The following is a 20043-nucleotide window of genomic DNA, read 5'->3' as shown; positions in this document are numbered from 1 at the left end:
CTCATTTTAATTCCCTGTGGTTTGGTTTCCTCGTCAGTGAAATGCAGCCAGCAATATCTCTCTCACTGTTTGAGTAAAGGTTAAAAGAATTTAAGTAAATAAGGGTTCGAGTTTTGATGGTTTCTCAACAAATGTTAATTCCTTCATAATCTATTTCTTATCACAAAAGAAACCTGCAAAACTTACTCATAACTTCAGAAGGCAAATAACTATTTCATATTTCAAGTTGAAGTCATTTTTCTTATGAAGAGCTAATTATCCATGAAATTAAATATTTATGCATCCACAGAACCAATGTATTTATAATGTTAGAAAAAAAGTGGCTGGTTGAGAAATTCAAAACATTCTTAATGTCTTCACATCACTGTTTCTCCATCATGGGAATATTTTTAAATTACCTTTTACACCTATCTAAAGAGAAGAATGCACTGTAAGTTTGATTAGGAAGGTAGTACACAGTTGGATGTTTAAATTCAGGTGTAAATGCTGGCTGCTGGTCTGGTGAGATTCCCACTTATGAGGACCTTGATACATTGAGCATTTTTCCCCCATAAGATAAAAGCAGAAATAATTATTTGCATCCAGCTTGATTGAGTAACTGCCCCAATTTGCCTGGAACTCAGAATTTTCCCAGGATACACAATTTCTGGTGCTAAAGCTGAGACAGTCTGATGAAAATTGGAACCCTCTACCCCAGGCTAACATCCCAAGGTGATCTGCCTGCATCAATCACAAATGTTGGAGCCCTTCATGCCGAATGCAGAGTTGTTGTATTACATTTTGACTCTTATGAAGAAGTTCTGGTATAGACGAGGGGAAAAATACATTATAATTCATCACTTCCACCCCAGAGCAGCATATTCAATGCTCACAATACCAAATCTCTAAAGAAATGACACTTTGAGGACATCCTCTTCTCACATTGTTGCCTGAAATGAGCCCATCATTTTCAGGGTGGAGCTATGAGCAACAAGAGAGGATCAGATGTTGTCCTGTCCCCTCTGTGGCCCTTAGGGCAATAGGGTTTAGGCAGCAGAGCTCACTCTGAGATGGATGGCCAGTCACTGATTCCCCTGGCAGGGATTTGAGAATCCCAGCTGGAGTTTTGCTTAGGCTTAAGTACTGACTTATTTCTAGGAATTAATGTAGTTAATAATGATGTTGACATCCACAAATGTACAGCAGCCTATTCAACAGCTGCCACTCACCAAATCCAATTCATATGACACATTCCGCTGCTCACATCTGCTAGTGCAAATGGTTTCAGCCTCCCTTTTCCTCCCATAGCACATACTTTATGGTTTATATTTAAACTTGGTTGTGATCTGTCTTATAATATAGCTACTTAAGTGTATGTCTGTCTCTCTCATGAATGGCTAGGTCCTTAAGAGTGGGGATACTGTCTCATTCACAGTTATGTCAACCCCAGAACTGAGTAAAATGTTTGTCACAGACTGACTATTCAATGAATGTTTTTGGATTTGATGACATGTTTGGAAGTCTAGACCTCATCAGAGATCAACTTGTTCCACTTGAACCCATCAATAATCCAATCTCTTAGGAAGAATGACCATATTAAATATGCTCTGCCCACATTGCTTATTCTTGCATAAAATGCCAAAAAGCAGTAATTTAGTAGGTAGCTGTCATTTGAAAAGACTTGCCAGTGATAAAAAGATGTATTATAGCAAATAGTATTTAAATTATGAAACAATTTTTTCAACAATTATGAAAAACTATTGAAACAACGCAGTTGTCTCATGCAGAAACTTTTCAGGTTGTCCTCTGAACACTGCATGTGTTCTGGCTTCTCTGAGATCTTCTCCGGTCTGCAATGCATTCCAGACCAATGTAGGCCTCACTCGGTACCTACTTTGTGTTAGGGAGCAAGGTCAGGATCCTCACACACCACCCACTTCCCATAATTACAAAGCATTTCCATTCTGTAGCATGAGAATGAGTTTAACTTGATAGCTATTACTTAGCTATCATTTAAAAATGAGGCTAGATGACACATACAATTAATTATATGTTATTCCATTTCAATTTTAAAAAGAGAGAAGCTTTCTCTGTGATTTCACATTGAGCTAATTGTTCTAATAGGCAGAAGAAAAGGCCATAATTTTAGTTGTGACAATATCATAATCTTCCTGCCTAGAGCCATAATAAAAGAACATTCAACTGAAACACCTCACTCAAAATATTGTTTTCCTTTACGATGATAGAAAAGGTACATGTTTAGTCCTGATGGCATTGTAACTTACTCCAATGTTCTGCATGGAGGAGTAAAGAAACACTTTACATTCTGTGCATAGTAATAAGCAGCTCTATATGTCTAATGTTTGTGCATTAAAAAGATAGAGGAGGCACAATTAGCTGCCATCATGTTCAGTTTTCTGTCATCAGTAATACATATTTCGTGAGTATGTGCCAGTGGATTTGATTTCATCTCAAGTGGGAATTTCCTCTTAAAACAGCAAAATTCAAAGTTTGGGGATCAAGAATAACTCAAAGATAATCAAAATAGCTACTTCTCTCTCTCATGTCTTTTTGTCCTCTCTCTCCCATTGGCCACTTGCTGTACATTTTTCACATTCCAGCTCAAGCCTCAGGTGCCTTAGGAAGTCTGTCCTGCCTCTTCCTCTCCCACGCTGGGGGGGTAGTCTTCTCTGTCCCCATAAATCCAGGTACTACTTTGCCCTTTAAACAGGTAATATCAGTTTTAAGCATATTTAACTTGAAGGACCTATAAGATGTCCACGTGTTAGCCACGGCCCCCAGAGGCTTCTGGCCCTGTGTTCTGACTCATCTGTATTGAGCCCAGCTAGTCAACTCGCCCAGAACTTCTGTGACAATCACATTTTCTGTTACATATTTTCTAGGTGGTTCTGCCCATTTCATCTCTTGCTCAATTATTCGGTTCTTTATTATTCTCTAATTTAAAAGTGCCAGAATTATGTTCTTATCTGGGCCATTAATGATCAGCTTTCTACAAACTTACCCTGGAAGATACCACCAGATAGGGCTAAGTATACAAGAAGAGGATTTGCTGTCTAGACCACCTATTTTGAATGAGGTAGGATAAGTCACTTTTCCTAGGCTTTAGTTTCTTCTTCTATAAAAATTGAGGCAATAATTATTTGCTTTATTGTGTTGTGGGCATAATATATATGCTAATTCACTTCACTTATCCTACTAGTTTCTCTTGAAAAGAAACTTTTGTACTATTATCTGTTTGTTTCTTTTCCATAATAGAGAATCTTTCGTGTCTATATCTTATACTCTAAAACTACTTTAAAGATACTGATATAGAGTTTACTAACTGTTCTTATTCTCTTACTATTTTGTTATGAAATTTCATTTTATTTTCACATAAATAAAAAAATCAAAAGTTAAGGAGATATAGAAAGTTAATCCGTTCTATAAGGAAATTATGCATAATTCATACTGCGCAGAATATACTCTACAGTCAAGATCAGAGGGGACCTTAGTAAATGCTTCCAGATTTACTAGGTAATGATTATTTTGGTCAAAGTCCTCTCATTAATGATGGTTGAATTGTTCTTAGTGTAATTCTAGCAAAGGTTATTTTGTTATTTAGTTTTGAAGTGACCATTAGGTTACCCAGAACATTTCGACCTATTTCAAGTATGGGCAGCAGGCTAAAATATTGCAGAAATACTACAGTAAGAATCTCTAGGAATGAAGCTTTACATTTTTAAAGTTTATCATCATCATATATATTAAAATTAATTCCTATTGATTATGGATTTCTGATACAATCCATCAAAACTTTATCCTTATCCCCTCTCCTCTATTGCTTATTTGTAACTTATCCTAATTTTAGTTTTCATCCTAGTATAGACTTACATGAAAGTGAAGCAGAAATTATTATCCCCATCTTGCTAATGAGAACTCTGAAGTTCAGTGCCTCTGAAAGTCCAAGAGCTTCGGCTGCCCATTCGTCAGGGCCAGAGAGCTCCCAGGGCAAAAAAGTTTCTGTTCTCTTTCCAGTAAAATAAGGAAAAGAAGTAGTGAGCTCAAGGACTGCATGAGTCAAAGGTAGGATGCTTAATGTTAAGTTCTCCAGGCATTTAGGTTTGCTGAGAGTAAGAATTTATCATTTTTATTTAAAACCAAAGACCTGGCTTATCTTTGATGGTTCATATGTATTATTCCTATTCACTCTACTGCGTGTATCTAAGAGCTCCCTATATAGTGATGGGTGTTCAGCATATCTGCACTTCCAAGTAGATCTTTGAGTCACATTTCTTTGCACATTACTAACTTTAATAAAGAAAATCTCCAAATATAATGATTCAGAAAGAATGATGTCATGTGATAGTAAATTGTGACTTATTTCACCTTTGAAGATTTTTAAGAACAACTTATACATCAATATTTAGTTCAGTTAATACAAATAAGGAACCTTTTTGGGAAATCACAGGATAATTTTGTCTTAATTTCATTAAATGAATTTTATTTTGTGGCATTGCTGATTTCATTTGGCTGAAGAAATGTCAGAATTCTCTATGTACAAAGAATATTATATATACTTTAAGATTTCCTAAATCATGATAGTCTTGCACTGTGTAATGATTTGGTCAGTGATAGACCACACATACAACAGTGGTCTCATAAGATTATATCACCTAATGATGTCCCAACAATCTTAGTTTAGTATACTCTGTTTGTACAGTCACAAAATAATCTATTTCCTGAATGGATACCAGGCACTAAGCAACATATGACTGCATATTATTATTCTTGGGTTTTTGCAAGCAATTGTAAGAGGTCATACAAAAATATTTGTGTATTTTTTTTATCATAGTAGCACAAAATGCCAATGGGATTTGATTCATTCTCTTTGATTTAGAAATTATGTTTAAGAATCTAATAATATTAATTTTAAACTAAGCCCATGTGGATCAGTACTTAAAGGTTGAAGTTGGTAACCTTTAGCTAAGTTAATGAACACTCCCTCATGTTGTATGAAAAGGTAACCATCCTGCACTGTATACCTGTAACTCAAATTCTAAGAGAGGTGAACTAAATAGAAGTACAGAACTCAGTAGTTTCTTATGGTTGCCACTAGAGGCATGTAGCTATTCAAATCCATTAAGAATAAATACAATTTAGCTTCTTATTTGCATTAGCCATATCAGGTGCTCAAAAGCCACGTGTGGCTAGTAGCTGTCATATTAAATAATGGGATGGGGACATTTTGCAGAAAGTTCGACAACACTGCAGTCCCTTCTGCTGATGACACAGGCTAACAAAATTAACAAGGATTCCAGGTAAAAGTGGAAGAGAATGCAGAATATTTTTCCAATATTTTCTTTGTCAATGTCTATATTCTTTTTGGTCACACACACAGAATCTTAGTTATCGTACATAATTGTATCTTTGTATCTTTCTTAGCCATTGCCTTAATATTGGTGAAACAAACAAATCTGCTACATGAGGGAGATTATAATTTAATGACTAAAAATAATTAATTGTCTCTATTGTAGTAACAGATTGTCAGTTGAGGAGAATATACTTTTTAATGCATGGTACTTTATTTAAATGCACATATATACAATAACAACAAAGGAAAACATTGTAGAATTCAGCACAGTGGTCTCATGCATTGGTAGGACAGGCCAACACTCATTGTACAGAATGACATATGGGTTGAAATAGGAAAAGTCTGGAGTGTGAGCTTTGTTTCCCATCACCACATAGCAGGGTCTTCAAACCTGTAAAATACAAAGAGCAGACATGTAAGAAAAGCTGTCTGACTTCCTGGAAGCCTTCCAAGAGTGAGGTGTTCAGTTCTGAATTGAAAGATGATCAGAGACTCTTAAGAGGTTTCCTCTTGGGACTCTAAACAAAAGGCCATGTGGAAGAACACAGACCCTGAGACAACTGCATACTGTGCAAAGGCCCCGCTGAGGGGTTCTCACTCATGTTAATATTTGTCTCAGTCAAATCTCTGGAGAAGTATTTAAAAGGTTCTCCATATATCAGAGGAGCTAGGAACTCCACAATATTTCTGAAGATCAAGCCTATAAGAATCACACAAAACTATAACAAGTAAACGTTGCTCAATTCTGAGTTTAGTTCTGTTGTTTTCTTACAAGACGTTTTATGTAGCAAGATGTTATTTGTTAACTCTAAAGAGCCTTTTAAATATAAGACTATTCATAAGCAACTTCACAAATATTAACTTTTGTCTCCTAATTACACAGGATTGAATCTGTCAATCAAGTGTAATTAACTTTATTTCATGCTCTATTATTTCAGGTCATAAAATGAAGCCAGCAGCAATTGTAAGTAGGTCTGAATGATTTTTCTCCTAATCTTAAGTAGACAAAGTCTTCCCTAAACTTCACTGTAAGAAACATTATATACCTATTAATGAAACATTCAAAGGTACTTATTGCTTAGTATTAAAAACAACCCTTAAGAACTTTCCATTTGTTTCTCTTGCCTTTGCTGTTTACATCTGGGCTGCTATGTGGGTTTTTTTTCTACTTCAAATCATTGGTTCCCTCTGAAAAACCTATCTTCCAACCTTGTTCTTGTACCCTTCATTCCAGCTTGCCATTTCTTAAGGGAACTGACACAGGTGGGAGGAGAGGTGGGTGGCCCTGTGAGAACCTTGATGAACAGCAGTCACACTCACTAAGGGTGCTAGTGACCTCTTCTGGGGAAGCCAATTTTTGACATGGCAGAGTGCTGGGTTTCAGACAGAGAAAGTCCTTTAGATAGGGGCTGACCCTGTACATTGTGATTGTGCAGGTGGTGGATGTAGGAGGCAAGGGCAGCATAGTCAGAGATCATGAAAATATAGGCAACTTAGGCTTCTTTTTGGTAGCAGTCCTTGTCTAGGCTATCCAGAGAATCCCCACTTAATGGTGAACACTTCAATTTTGTCGGGCACCCTTGACTGATCCACATGCCAGGAAGGGCTGAGGCTATAGATAAGTTCCTGAGAATAATGTCATTCAACAGTCATTCATTGAATGTAATAAATTACTACGTTGAACTACAATATGTCAAATAGTAATCCAGAGCACTTGATTTATCCATAGATTATATAAATTCAAGAAGGCTGGAGTCACATAACACTTTTGAGAACATAAAGGTGCTCCACCTAGTTTACGCAAATTAAAGTCTCTTAGCCAAAAAGGGATATTTGGTGAATTTCATTTAGAGTTGGGGGTTTACTCTATGCTACCATAATTCTAACAATGCTAGAAATTCTACACACAGTAATTTCTGAGCTAGAAGTTAGAATTGTCAAACGAGCATCAAATAGACTATATAGGCCAAAAATGATACCCCAAAGGAGTTTAGAGATTTACTAACAAGTAAAAAGAAAGGTCCTTCCTACACTGTCACCCATTCCCATTTCTACCATCCCCCAGTTTGGAAGCCCCCATTCCAATGACTCCCACCTTTCCCTGGACACCAGGAGCTCCATAACAATGTCCTCACCACAAAGTCATACCTAGTTCTGGGGACGTTTTCTGTGCTTTCTCTCATTAAGAGGTCTGAAATCAGTGTCTCGGGGCTAGATCGTTTTCCGTATCTGAAAAGAAAAATAAAAAGAGAGAAAAGGATTTTTAAAATAAACTTGAACTAGCTATAAAAATTTTAGAGAAAAAACAAGATAGTCTACTATCTGGGATACTAAATCTACAAGTTATTTTTCAGCTACTCACCTGCTAACAAGTAATCAATATACAAAGCCATCCTTTGCTTAAATGAGTCATTGTGAAAATACAGTGTAAAACGGGAATCCTAATGCTTTGATAATGACAAAATGATACTCAAATATACATTACTCCATTGGAACGCATCCATCCTTACAACTACTACCAGATCCTGGGTCTTGCATTTTCCATATTTATATTCAAATCACCAAAAACTAAAGGCCTTTCCTGATGCTATGACTTTAACCTTCTCCATAAGTACAAAGGAATCCTATTGGCCTATGTTTTCATGTTTATAGGGCTTCTTTTTTCCCTCATATGCCAGGGTCTGATTGGGACAGTATATGAATGCAAGGTTCCATTTACCTATGAAAGCTATATAAGCTACCTGCTTCAGGATGCTAAAATGTTTGACAAGTTCACACCCAATTACATTTTTTAAAGAGGTTATTTTCTCCTTTCTCTGCAAGGCATTAGATGGGAGTGGCTGCTTTGTTTACACATGAAAACTTAGCTGGGTGTACACTGGTTAACTAACAGGTACAAGGGCTAAACAAAGCTACAGAGGGCTTATGCCAACTGCCTATCAAGTACAACTAAATCCACATGTTTTGGAGGGAATTTCATACTATTGTTCATTTGCTGAGAGTCAAAGGAAGAAATTTTCAGAAATACTGGCTCCCTCTCCCATTACTTGTAAGATTTTCTCACAGACTTTCTGCAATTATGATACCAAACTCTAAGCTGCTGCTTTTTCTTAGTTATTGTGTCTACCAGTAGATTATACTAATCTTAAAACTTTCGGGCACCCTTAATTCACTTATCTCCATCATGGTCCAGTGAATAAAAGAACTGGAAACTATTTTCTCCAATTTACCAATAAAGAACCTAAACTGATAACAGCAGGGTTTACACAGTCATAAACTGGCACCCAGGACAGCAATGTTTACTACTCTTCCTTCTTTAATTAATTTGGTATTATCCTTCTTCTTTCTAATCCTTTTACTTCCAAACACAAAGTCTCTTGGGGCAAAGATTCTCAAACCTGACTGCACATTATAATCACCTAGGGAGCTTTAAAAAAAAAAACAAAAAAAAAAAAAAAAAAAAACACCATGAAAGCTGAGGCCCCATCTCCAGTAGGTCTAATTTAATTGGCCAGGGGTGAAAGCCAACGTCCATGTATTTTTTAAAGTACCTCAGGTGATCTAATATGCAGCCAGGATGGAGAAACAGTAATCTGAGGGTGAGTTTCTCAGCCTGGGTACTACAGACATTTAGAGCCAACTGGCAGGGAATGGTCCTGGGCATCTGAGGCTATTTAGCAGAGTCACTGTTGTCTAGGCACTAGATGCCAGTAATACCCATTTCTAACTGTGACAAAAAAAAATTGTCTCTAATGCCAAATATTCTACAGACTATAAAAATCATCCCAGCTAAGTACTGTTGGTCCAGGGAACTATGTAAGCAAAATGCAATAGACTCATACTTCACAATGCATCTTTCCGAAGCAGTGAGTCCGGGTTATACACAGTGGGCTAGGTTTTAAAACATGGACTGAGTAGGGAAAGGGAGAAAGAATGATTTCAGCTGACATACATGCCAACTTTAAATATGATCACAAAGACCATCTAATCCTCAGAGCACACCCTTGTGTGCAGCTTATTCCAGGGAAGTAGGCGCCTCTCATGGTGTCGAGGCAGAAATTCATACGAAGATGACACAGAAAACCTCTCTCAGCTATCAGCCACCCACCTCACCTGAATCCCTTCCAATGAAACTCAAGTTTCCTTTCCTCTTTTTTTCCTCACCAGACCCTATGGTCAGTTTTTAAGAGATTACCAACCAGTATTATTTCATAGATTCTGCAAAAACTGGGACTTTCTCATGAGACTTTCAGGACATGCCTTTTTGATGCAACAAAGAAGATAGCTACTTTAGAAGTATAAATTTTCCCCCATTTGGAACTTTTTAAACTACATTCAGACTTATAAACATTAAAAAACGTGGCTTAAATAAACCCAAACAAAAGTATCAATACTTTACAATACATAATTGAAATGTGTTAATTAAATAACATTGTCTCTAAAGGGCTCATTTTTATAGCTCCTCGATGTAGTTTAACATCAATAATTAAAATAAGAACAAATGATTTACAACTAACATTGCACCAATTTTAGAAACTAACTTTAAAACCCACATTATCTGTGAAATAGGATTTGATGTAGAGATGGAAAATTGGTATTTTATTTTGACTTTCTGGAAAATCAGAATAAAGTTAGCCATTTCTCAGATTCTGTGTAATCTCTGGATTTATACTAGAGTTACAGTACTAGATCAGTGTAAATTTTTTCTTAGTAAAGCAACGTTGATACATCCCTGCTATCAAATGGGGAAATTCTGTATCTTAAATCAACTGTTTTCATATTACATTTCTAATTATGGGGACTGGGATGCTCGAGAATAGTGCTGAGCCTGTGAGAAGTGCTGTACAGAGAAAAGAAGCATGTGGTTGTGTTTGTCTTTGCTTCAACACTGGCAGTTCTCCGAGGTGGGTTGGGAGGTCTGGCCACCTCTTCAGTGCCCAGGCTTTTTCCTCCTTGGTTTTTTTCAGTAGTTGTTGTGTTTTCCATAGACACTGAATTCGCTTTTCTCCCTACAGCCTTTTTGGGCGTACCCCTGCCTCTCTGCCCGCAATTTTCCTATGGAGGTTGCTAGACCAGTGCCCAGCTGCTGGAAATAACGAACAACAAAAGACCCAACGGCGGGCGGGAGGAGGCTCCCAGACACTTGACTTAGTGACTGCAGCTGGAGAGGGACTCTGCCCAATTTATGTGTTTTGTGCTCTGCTGAGTATGGCCCTGATATTGTCCTGCCCTATGAAGAAGGAAAGAAAAAGTCTCTGTGGTCTCATCTTCCCAGGATCTGTGCTTGCGCTGCACAGCGCTCCGAGCCCCTCCCGCCGAGGCCACCCACCTCTGCCTGGTGATGAGGTTGATGTAGTGTCGCAACGCCGAGTAGTATCTGGCCATGTCTTCCGCCGGTGCGTCCTCGCCTGGGTTGTCCGGTTTGGAGGGGTACGCTTCGGCCAGCGCGCCCAAGCACACGAGCAGAGACAGGGCGAGGGTCAGTCCGGACAGCCCCAGTCGCTTGCTCCCTAACATCTGCGGGACAGAAGGCTCAGTGGAGCGCATCTGGGGACTAGGAGGACGCACGCACGCGCCGCTCTCCGGGCTATCACCCACGACCCCCAACCCTCTCCAGTTCCAGTCCCGCAGAAGGAAGTCGAGGGTGGGGAGCAGCACTTTGGGGCTTAAAACACCTTGTGCCCTGGCCCGGCCCCTCTGCTCCGCCCCCAAACTCCAGCAACTTGTTCCGAGTCTCCAGGACGAAGAGTCGCGCGCTGACTTTTAAAACAATTATACGTTCCTTCCTCTGAGTTAAAGAATAACCACTTTTCTCCCCGAGACCCCAAACCCTTCTTGGAAAACTTTCTAAACTCTGTTACTTTGGGTCAGCCTGGCTGCAAGTGACGGTGAGATTCCGTCGGGGTGACAACTGAGGTGGCAGGGGAAGAGAACCATACCCCCAGGCAGCCATCTCAGTTCCGATCCAGAGGCTCCAGGGGTGACAGACGCGGGGCTCCTGACGCCCGGGACTCCTTATTTGGGGAACCTGCCCAGGAAACCTCCGTCCCGCGCGCTGAAATCTAGGCTTCTTGGCTGCGCCCCTGGGGGGATTTCCAGCAGCCCTGCGTTCTCCTTCCACGCCCTCCAAAAAATGACCCAGCCAAGAGGGCCAGGAGAAAAGGCAGACAGACAAACAGAACGAAAAGGGGGCAGATGGAACTTCGCCACCAAGAAAGACCAGCAGACGTCCCAGAGTGCAGCCGGCCAAGTCTGGCTCCCTGGTCGGGGACCTGGGAGCGACGCTCGCAGGGCACCAAGGCTCCGCGGGAGGATGTGGCTCCGGGGCAAGTTCAGCGGCGCCCCCTGCCAGTCGGGGCCCGGCACTTACCATGACGGGCGGGCGGGCGTGGCTAGGCGACGGGAGATCTGCTGTGGGGCGCGCCTCTCGGAGGGGTGAGAGCCGGCTGCTGGGGTGCAGACGGCGGGTCGCAGCTGAGCTTTTATGGAGCTCCTTCGCTGCGCAGGAGCCCGGGCAGTCACGCTTGGGTGAGTCCCACCCGCCACTTCCCGCCCACGTGTGGCGGGGGGAGGGGCAGCAGCACGAGCGTCGGCTTCAGGAGCCACCCACACCCCAACTCTCCTCCGGCTCTGCCAGGAGAAGGGGGGTCTGACACAGGGAGGGCGCAGTGGCGCGCTCCGAGTGCGCTGGACAGCGTCACTGCCCGAGGTGCCTGCCCCTCGAGGTCCTGGGCAGACCCAGCTTTCTTTCCTCCAGCCGGGTCTAGTCCTGTTAGAGATAAGCGAAGCCAGATCTCTGTCGCCTGCCACCGGCTTACCACCCACTGGGCGCGGGCCAGAGGATCCCCAATCCTGTGCTAGGTGGAGCATCTCCACCGCACCCTCGGGGCGCAACCGCGTGCTCTCGGAGGAGGCAGCTGGGCGCGCAGGTTCCTCCCGAACCCACGCTAAAGTAGGTGGAAGGCGCTGCCCAAAGTCCTGGGCTAGAGGGTCCCAAAGGCCGCCCTGCGTGCAGCTGAAAACGCGCCTGCGAGGCTCGGTCCCCTTCCCCACCTGGGTTTCCTAGACCAGCCCTGCCCGGGCACTTACGCCAGAGCAGCGAACTCGGGTAGGTAGCGCTACCTGAAAGAGTGAGAGGGCGCCACACAAAGCCCCAGAGGCTGAAGAGCCTTCTTGTGGGCTTGAAAAACGCTCCTCTGCAGATTCGGGAGACTTTTTGGTTTATAGTGGCGGTAAAAGACCCGCAACTCTCTGCTAGCTCTTGTAAAGTCCCAAGTGCGTTCAATGGACGTTGAGGCTATAGATTCTTATTGAAACGAATCAGGTACAAAATGATCAGCTTTAATTTCCGCATCGCATTAGATCTGTTGAATGAGTATGAAAGATACAGAAATAATCTCTCAGGATCAGTATTACACAGTGTACTGAAATCTTGGTTTCCTGAATGAATGCTTCTGGAAGTCTGACTCTTTTGAGCTAAAATGGTATCTTGGGAAAGTAAATAATAAACACGTTATTTTAATGCTAAGATAGCAAGTGATTCTATTAAACAGACACTTATTTTTGTGCCGTTTGGACAGTGAATTAAATATCACTTACTGTGAAGAAAGCAATCAGTGTGGGAGAGATAGAAGGGGGAAGGAGGGAAGGAGAGGGGGAGGGAGAGAAAGAGAGAGAGAGAGAGAGAGAGAGAGAGAGAGAGAGAGAGAGAGAGAGAGAGATTGTGCGTTTAATGAAATGATAACTGAAAAACCCACATCCCTTTCAGCTGGATGATTGCGTTTTCCAAATTACATTAAGCACACACATCCGCCCCATAATGTCAAGGCTCTCCCAATTGCTCTTGGGTGCTTACATGAGAGCCTTTTCTAAAAACAAAACAAAACAAAGCAGCAAAATGTCTAATTTACAGCCTCTTCTTGGTAGCCAAAAGACACTGTTTATGTTCAATAGAATAATCGTATTTTTGCAGTGCATCACAGATTCCTATCAGCTAAAGCCTAGACTTCGCAGATGTCACTGAATTTGCAAGAACTTACTTCTAAGGAAGTGCACCACTCAGGAATGGGGGGCACTGTGGCAAAATAAGAACGTATTCTCCGGGCAGCATCTGGAGAATAAAAGTCAGGGAGTGACGGGTCCCACAGGCACCCACCCATCCTTGTTTCTTTCCTCTTCAGGCAGAGCTGTGCCTTGAACTCAAATGTTTTGTGTCTCTCAGGACTGTGTTCTACCAACTACCTCTTCTTTCCTATAGTTTTCTATGCACCTCCCTCAGCTTATAAATTTGCTTAGTTTTGTTGCACGGAAGTAACAAAGCAAAATTGAATCCCCAAATGAACAAAACCTACTGTCACTCAACTTGGGTTTTTTTTTTTTAATCATTTATTTATTTGGTAGAGGGCCTCGAATGCGGTATTGGGGATCAAGCCTGGGTCCTTTCGCTTGCCATGCAGGCACTTAGACCACTGAGCTATCTCCTCAGCCCTGTCACTCAACTTCTAATTGCTAAATCATTTCACTCTTTGATTTCAAATTCAAGTGTATTTATGGATATGATTATCTTCATAGTGCTGTTCAGATATTAAAATATACTAAGCTACAAACATTTAATATATACATGTATATATCCACAAAGCCAACACCATAATGAAGATAGTGAATACATACATACATACATCTCACCTCCCCAAATTTTCTGATGTATCTTTGAAATTCCTCTCTTCCCCCTCTCCCTGCCCTTTCCTGTATTGGTCTGCTTCCTGTCATTATAGACTTATTTGTATTTTCTAGAATTGTTTACAAACATAATTCCACAGTATGTGTTCTTTTTCCACCTTTGTTTACTCGGAACTATTATTTTTAGATCCACCCATGATGAAACAGACATCAATAGCTCATCCTTTTTATTGCTGAGTTTTCCATTAGAGGATATACCTCAAGTATTTTAATCAATTTGACTGCTCATGGACTTTGAGTTGTTTCCAGTTCAAATTATTACAAATAATGTTGCAGTGGCATTCATTTATAACTTATTGTGGGGACATGATCTTTCATTTCTCTATGGAAAATCCAAGCACAATAACTGGTTATATGGTAAGAATAGGTTGATTGAGAGTTCACTGATAGTCTGTTTTTGTTCTACTCACTTTCTCTCTGTATTTTATTTTGTTTTGATACAACATCTTACTATGCAGTTCAGACCATAGTGACCTTTCTGTTTCTTCTTCCCTAGTGTGGGACTACAGGTGTGTGCCACCATGCCCAGTTCCAGGGCAGGCACAGCATGTGGTACCAGGTATTGAATTCAGGACCTCATGCTTTCCAGGCAGGCATTTATGCTGCTGAACTATCTCTCAGCCCATCCTTTTTATTTATTTTTTTAATAGTAAAAAACAATTAGAGATGATACACAATTTCACTAAACAAAGTAATAGAAATTCAATAATGGTTTTACATCACATATTGTTGTCTTCAAATTAGTTGTTCAGATTACCAGATCTAGTCATGCAAATTGGTAAAAAAAAAAAAAACTATAAAAATTTAAAAAGAGAAAAAATTGAACATTAACTGCTTTCATAGAAAGCTGTGCCTTTGAGTTCACTAATCAGTTTTGGTGCTCTGTCTATGCTGGAATCTTACCCAGCCATTTTATACCTTAGACAATATAACTCTCATATTTATATCAACTGAATCTCTTTTATGTCTTCCATGTTCTGAATATATATTACCAATAAATTCAGAGTACACCAGCCATCTATGTCCTTATTGTTTATGGTTGACTTTTTTCTCCACAATATGGCTTCTGTTTTCCTGTGTATGCCTTGTAATTTCTGATAGGATATCAGACATTGTGAATTTGACCCAATTGTTGCTTGATGGACACTTTTGTATTTTTATAATTTTTTTTTACTTTCTTCTGGGACTGAGTTAAAAACTTGGAAAAAATCCATGGATCTTACAATTAATTATTTTCTACTTTTTAAGTCAGACCCTTCTTAAACTGATGATGACTCATGCCCTCTGGAAGGGAGAAGTTTGACCCTCCAGCTGTAGAGACAGGCACTATTTCCAGGCCTTTGTGAGCCCTAAGAAAACATTTATTTTCTTTCCTTCTTCTTTTTTTTAATGTATGTATTTTGTAAAGGATCTTACTATGCAGCTCAGATTTGTAGTAATCCTGTTTTCAGCCTCCCCAGCGCTGGGATTACAGGTGTGCACCACCACGACCAAACTCTGTTGCTCACTCAGCACACCCAAGGGTTGGGCCAGCCCAGCATGCAGTCCCAGGGATCGAACCCCAGTCCCTGCACTTACCTAAGCAGGCACTTAAGTCTGCTGCGCTATCTTGCTGGCCCTAAACATTTACTTTTAATCCTCTTATGTGGCTCTTTTTCTAGTCATGAAGTGTTTCTTCATGTGTCTGCTCACTGTAGACCTGGAATGTTCTCTCGACAAGTACTCCCTACCATGGTTCCTCATACTTTCGCTGCCAGTTCCTCTCCCAGGCTGATTAAGTTCTTCCCTCCTGCACTGCAGCTGGAAGTGGCTTCTTCCCACAGTATGCTAGGACCTTGGTAGGGTGCCTCTCATTTTTTTTTCACCTCTGAGATACAATTGTCCTTCACTGGCCAGTGTCCAGTGTTTTGAGTGTTGTTTTATATATTCTTGCCAAGGGTTTTACTTGATTCAGATGGGAAGGTAAATCCAGTTTCTTCACCCTGATCAGCAGAGAAAGTCTCCCAGCAAGTCTGTTTGGAAGAGATATTTCCGCTATTGCCTCTGCTTCTTCACTTTAGGTTTTGTCTGAAAACCACTGCAGTGTATGTTCTGTCTGATTAAAGCTACTGAAGCTGCTATCACCAAAACTCCTGTGGCATGCCACATCGGCTTCACCTGTTGTTTGACGGCTCTTGACCATTCCCTTTTTGGAGCTCCTCTGATTCACCTTCTTGGGTAGCCACAGTGGCCGTTGCTGACCTATCCTTCTATGCCTCAAGCCCCAGCTTCAACCTTCCCACTCACACCCTGACCAATCAAGCACATCTACTCCAGTAACTATGAGTCTGAATCTCTGCCTCCAGTTTGGGTTTTATACCCAGAATCCTGGGCTATCTAGTCAACTCTGAAAAACCTCTATCAAGTGTTTTAAATTTAGATTATCTAAAATGGACCTTCCATCAACAAATTCCTAATTGTATACACTATGAAGGCCAAAACAGTTTCAAAGTCCTTCAATTGCAACAAAAAGCCTCATGTAATTTGGCCCCTACCTTCCACCTAGGCTTATCTAATTTTCTCCTTCACTCCTTCATTCCCTATCCATGGGCTTCCCTTCTACTTCTTAAATTTGTTGATCATCTTTTCCATTGGGGCCTTTGCTGTGCTTTGCTCTCTCTCTCTCTCTCTCTCTCTCTCTCTCTCTCTCTCTCTCTCTCCAGTACTCCATGTCTTAACTCTTTACCATGGCCAACACTTACTTACATAGCCTTCTAGGTCCACTTCTATTTCTTCATAGATTTTCAGTCATTTAGGCTAATGTATATCTCCTATTATAATCTTGGGATCCTTATGCAGTTCATTAATTGCATGTACCTACAGTTCAATTGTGTATGTGTGATCTAGTTATTATATTGCTATTTGATAAATATTCATTAATTTTATAAGCAAAGGAACAATTTTTATTTACTGCTCCATCTCTAGTATTTAGTAGACTCCCAATAAATATATCTTCACCACAATAAATATTTTGATGTAATTGAGGTTTATAACTGAGTTTTAGAAGGGTCTGCTATAATTTAGAATCCAGATTAGCAAATTACATCTTATGTACCACCTCCTTTCCAACCATCTGATTTTTGTAGTTTTGTTATAACACAGCCACATCCATCCACTTACTTATTGTTTATGGCTGCTTCTTTGCTGCAAAGAAAAATTACAGCAGAAACTCTATAACTCACAAAACTTAAACTATTTACTCTGTGATACTTTAGAGAAGGTATTCAGACCTCCCATTAGAAATTTAAATATTTTACATAAATCACAGTTAACATAAGCAATATGAGGGTCTTTAATTTGCCAGTTTTGTTTCAGCCCAGGACCTTTGCTTATGCTATCTTCTCTGCCTGAAAAATTCTTCCTCCTGTTGATCTTCACTAAAAGTCTACCACGTGTCTTTTGTGTTTTACTTTCTGTTGATTGCTCTATGATCCCATAATCTAGACTCTTCTTCCCTGCTTTACTTCACTGTGTAGTTCCCTAGTACCATAAAATTTTCCATTCTGTGATCTCATAGGTGTATCTGTCTATTTGGTTGCGTAATCATTTGATGTCTTAATGCTTCATGACTCTAAGTTCCACAAGAACTAGGATGTATGTTTTGTTCACTTACAGTCTTCATACAGGAATACTTGGCTCTTAGGAGGGGCTCAATACAAATTTGCTAAACAAAACTGAGATTTGCTATGTCATTATTTATAATTTGTAGCCACAGCTTTTTAGGATTTTAATGGTCCAAAAAATAGTCTCATCACCTCAGATGAAAACTGGTTGATAGGCAGAAGTCAGTCATAAAGATCAACTTATATTGCATTTAGCATTAATAAACTGAGTGGTGGGATATAGACTTAGTTCTACTTTTTGTTCAAGAAACAAATTTCAGTCTTTCCATTTATATTTTACTTCAAACAATCCTAACAAAGAAGTTTTAAATGCTTTGCTTCCTTTCTAGTTTTCTTTTTCTTCCAGCACCCACATATGTATATTCAAACCCTATGCTTATTGTTTATCTCACATATAAGCATTTTCTTTCAGATGCCTGCCTCGAAAGAATTTAAATGAATTGCCTCTATAGAAGGTTAGTAAGGAATAAGAAAATTAATGTAATTATCTTTTTTAATACCTTTGTTTCCATGCACCACTGAAAACTTTGCAAATGACAATAAGCCAAGCAATGTCCTTTTGGGAGGGAAACTTTCCCAGTGGAAATGGAAATTTAAAAAGTAGCACAATTAATTTTGATGTTAGAAAATGAAGGGAAGGAGGACACAAAATTTGTATTTCATAGTAACCTAGAAGATGATCTGTATTTATATTATCAGAGTTAAATAAACTACTACAAAGATCAAAGGTGATAATCTAGCACTATAGTTGCATTTTTATAATAATAAGGACTTTTTTCTTAGTAGGTTTATACCACTCACATTTATATTATGTAGTATCTAAAATTAATTTTAAAATTAGGGCTGGCCAAATAGCTCAGCTGATTAAAGCCCCTGCAAGCAGGTGCAGGAGCCTGGAATTTAAGCCCTGGGCCTATCCTGCTGGCCCCGCCCGCGCCGTGTGGGCCCCACCTCTCGGGTGCACTGAGAAATAAGAAAATTAATGTAATTATCTTTTTTTTTTTATACCTTTGTTCCCATGCACCACTGAAAGCTTTGCAAATGGCAATAAGCCAAGCAACATCCTTTTGGGAGGGAAACTTTTGAGACTGGGAGTGGTGGCGCACACTTGTAATCCTAGTTCTTGGGAGGCTGTAAACAGGTGGATCTCTACGAGTCCGATCTAGTAGTGAGACCGCTAACACCCTGTAGACACTTTCCTAAAATACAAAAAAATTTAAAATTAGATAATGCATACACAAAACTAGAAATATACCTCAAAAAGGTATACTTTAAAACATCTTGCTCCTATCACTACCAACATTTGCCCAGTTTCCTGCCTTCCACTCAGGTAATCTGTGGATCTTTCCTGGCTTTATATAAATATTACTTTCTTAGTAAACAAGAAACAAAGATTATACACTATTCACTTTCATTTTATATTTATTATTCTTGTTTTATTACAGCTATTCTTAAACATCTTTTGATTTTTTTTTTACAGCTACCTTTAGTCTTTTTTAAAAAATGTTTGAAACACTTAAAAATGATTTCGTTGTGTGGCTGCATTATGATTTATCCTACTAGTACCTTCTCAGTGGGTACTTCAGTTGCTTTTAATCTGTTGGTATTAAATAGTACCCAACTAATAACTTTACATATATATTTTTTTCTTATATATACACAAATAGCTGCAGGAAATTTTCCCAAAAAGTGAAACAATGTGTTTAAAACATTTGTGAATCCCTTACCCACCTGCCATATTGAGCTTTATGGGGATTTTAGAAGGCGCATTCTCATTGGTGATCTGACATCTGTCTATTTTTCTATTAAAAAACCAATAGTGTGGGTCACACTTTGGGTTCTAGCCATCAGATATCTATAAAGGGGATATTTCAGGTTACATTACATTTCATTTCTTTTATTGTGAGTTTGAGCATCCACATAAATGTTTACAAGCCATGTGAACTTTTTGTAAAGATGTCTGTTCATCAGTTTTCTTCTGGAATATTATTTTTTCTAAAAACACTTACTAATTTTTTTAATAAATATTTGGTTAGAAATAAAATAAAATGGGGCCAACCAAATAGCTCAATAGATGATTAAAGCATCTGAAAGCAGGCACAGGGGTCAGGAGTTCGATTCCCTGGTCTGCCATGCCGGCCTTGCCCCCAGGATACACTGAAATGGCAATTGAGACTGGGCATGGTGGTGCGTGCCTGTAATCATAGCTCTTAGGAGGCTGTAAATAGGCAGATCACTATGAGTCTGATCTAGTAGTGAGACCTTGAACACCCTGTAGATCCTTCCCTAAAA

At 39.7% G+C, this 20043-nt stretch overlaps 1 protein-coding gene across 1 annotated transcript; it reads right to left on the bottom strand.

The window, feature by feature from the left end:
• Positions 1–5539: 5539 nt before the first annotated feature.
• On the bottom strand, positions 5540–11831 carry Npy (neuropeptide Y). The gene is made up of 4 exons (XM_004626468.2): positions 11721–11831; positions 10680–10867; positions 7499–7579; positions 5540–5741 (listed from the first exon to the last, which is right to left on the bottom strand). The coding sequence occupies exons 1-4, from the start codon at positions 11721–11723 to the stop codon at positions 5717–5719; spliced, it is 297 nt and encodes a 98-aa protein (XP_004626525.1). The 5' UTR covers positions 11724–11831; the 3' UTR covers positions 5540–5716.
• Positions 11832–20043: the final 8212 nt, after the last annotated feature.

This window comes from Octodon degus, unplaced genomic scaffold (genome assembly GCF_000260255.1).
Source record: "Octodon degus isolate 3935 unplaced genomic scaffold, OctDeg1.0 scaffold00015, whole genome shotgun sequence".
NCBI classification, from domain to species: Eukaryota; Metazoa; Chordata; class Mammalia; order Rodentia; family Octodontidae; genus Octodon; species Octodon degus.
The sequence above is the reverse complement of the archived record's forward strand: the minus strand, read 5'-3'. Positions and strand labels throughout refer to the sequence as shown.

Excerpts from the sequence above, each read along its gene's own strand:
- Npy (XM_004626468.2), bottom strand. Across the intron at positions 7,580-10,679 it reads AACCTCATCACCAGGCAGAG|ATACGGAAAACGATCTAGCC; the intron begins GTGGGTGGCCTC and ends TTTTCTTTTCAG. Across the intron at positions 5,742-7,498 it reads GAAAACGTCCCCAGAACTAG|GTTTGAAGACCCTGCTATGT; the intron begins GTATGACTTTGT and ends TGTATTTTACAG.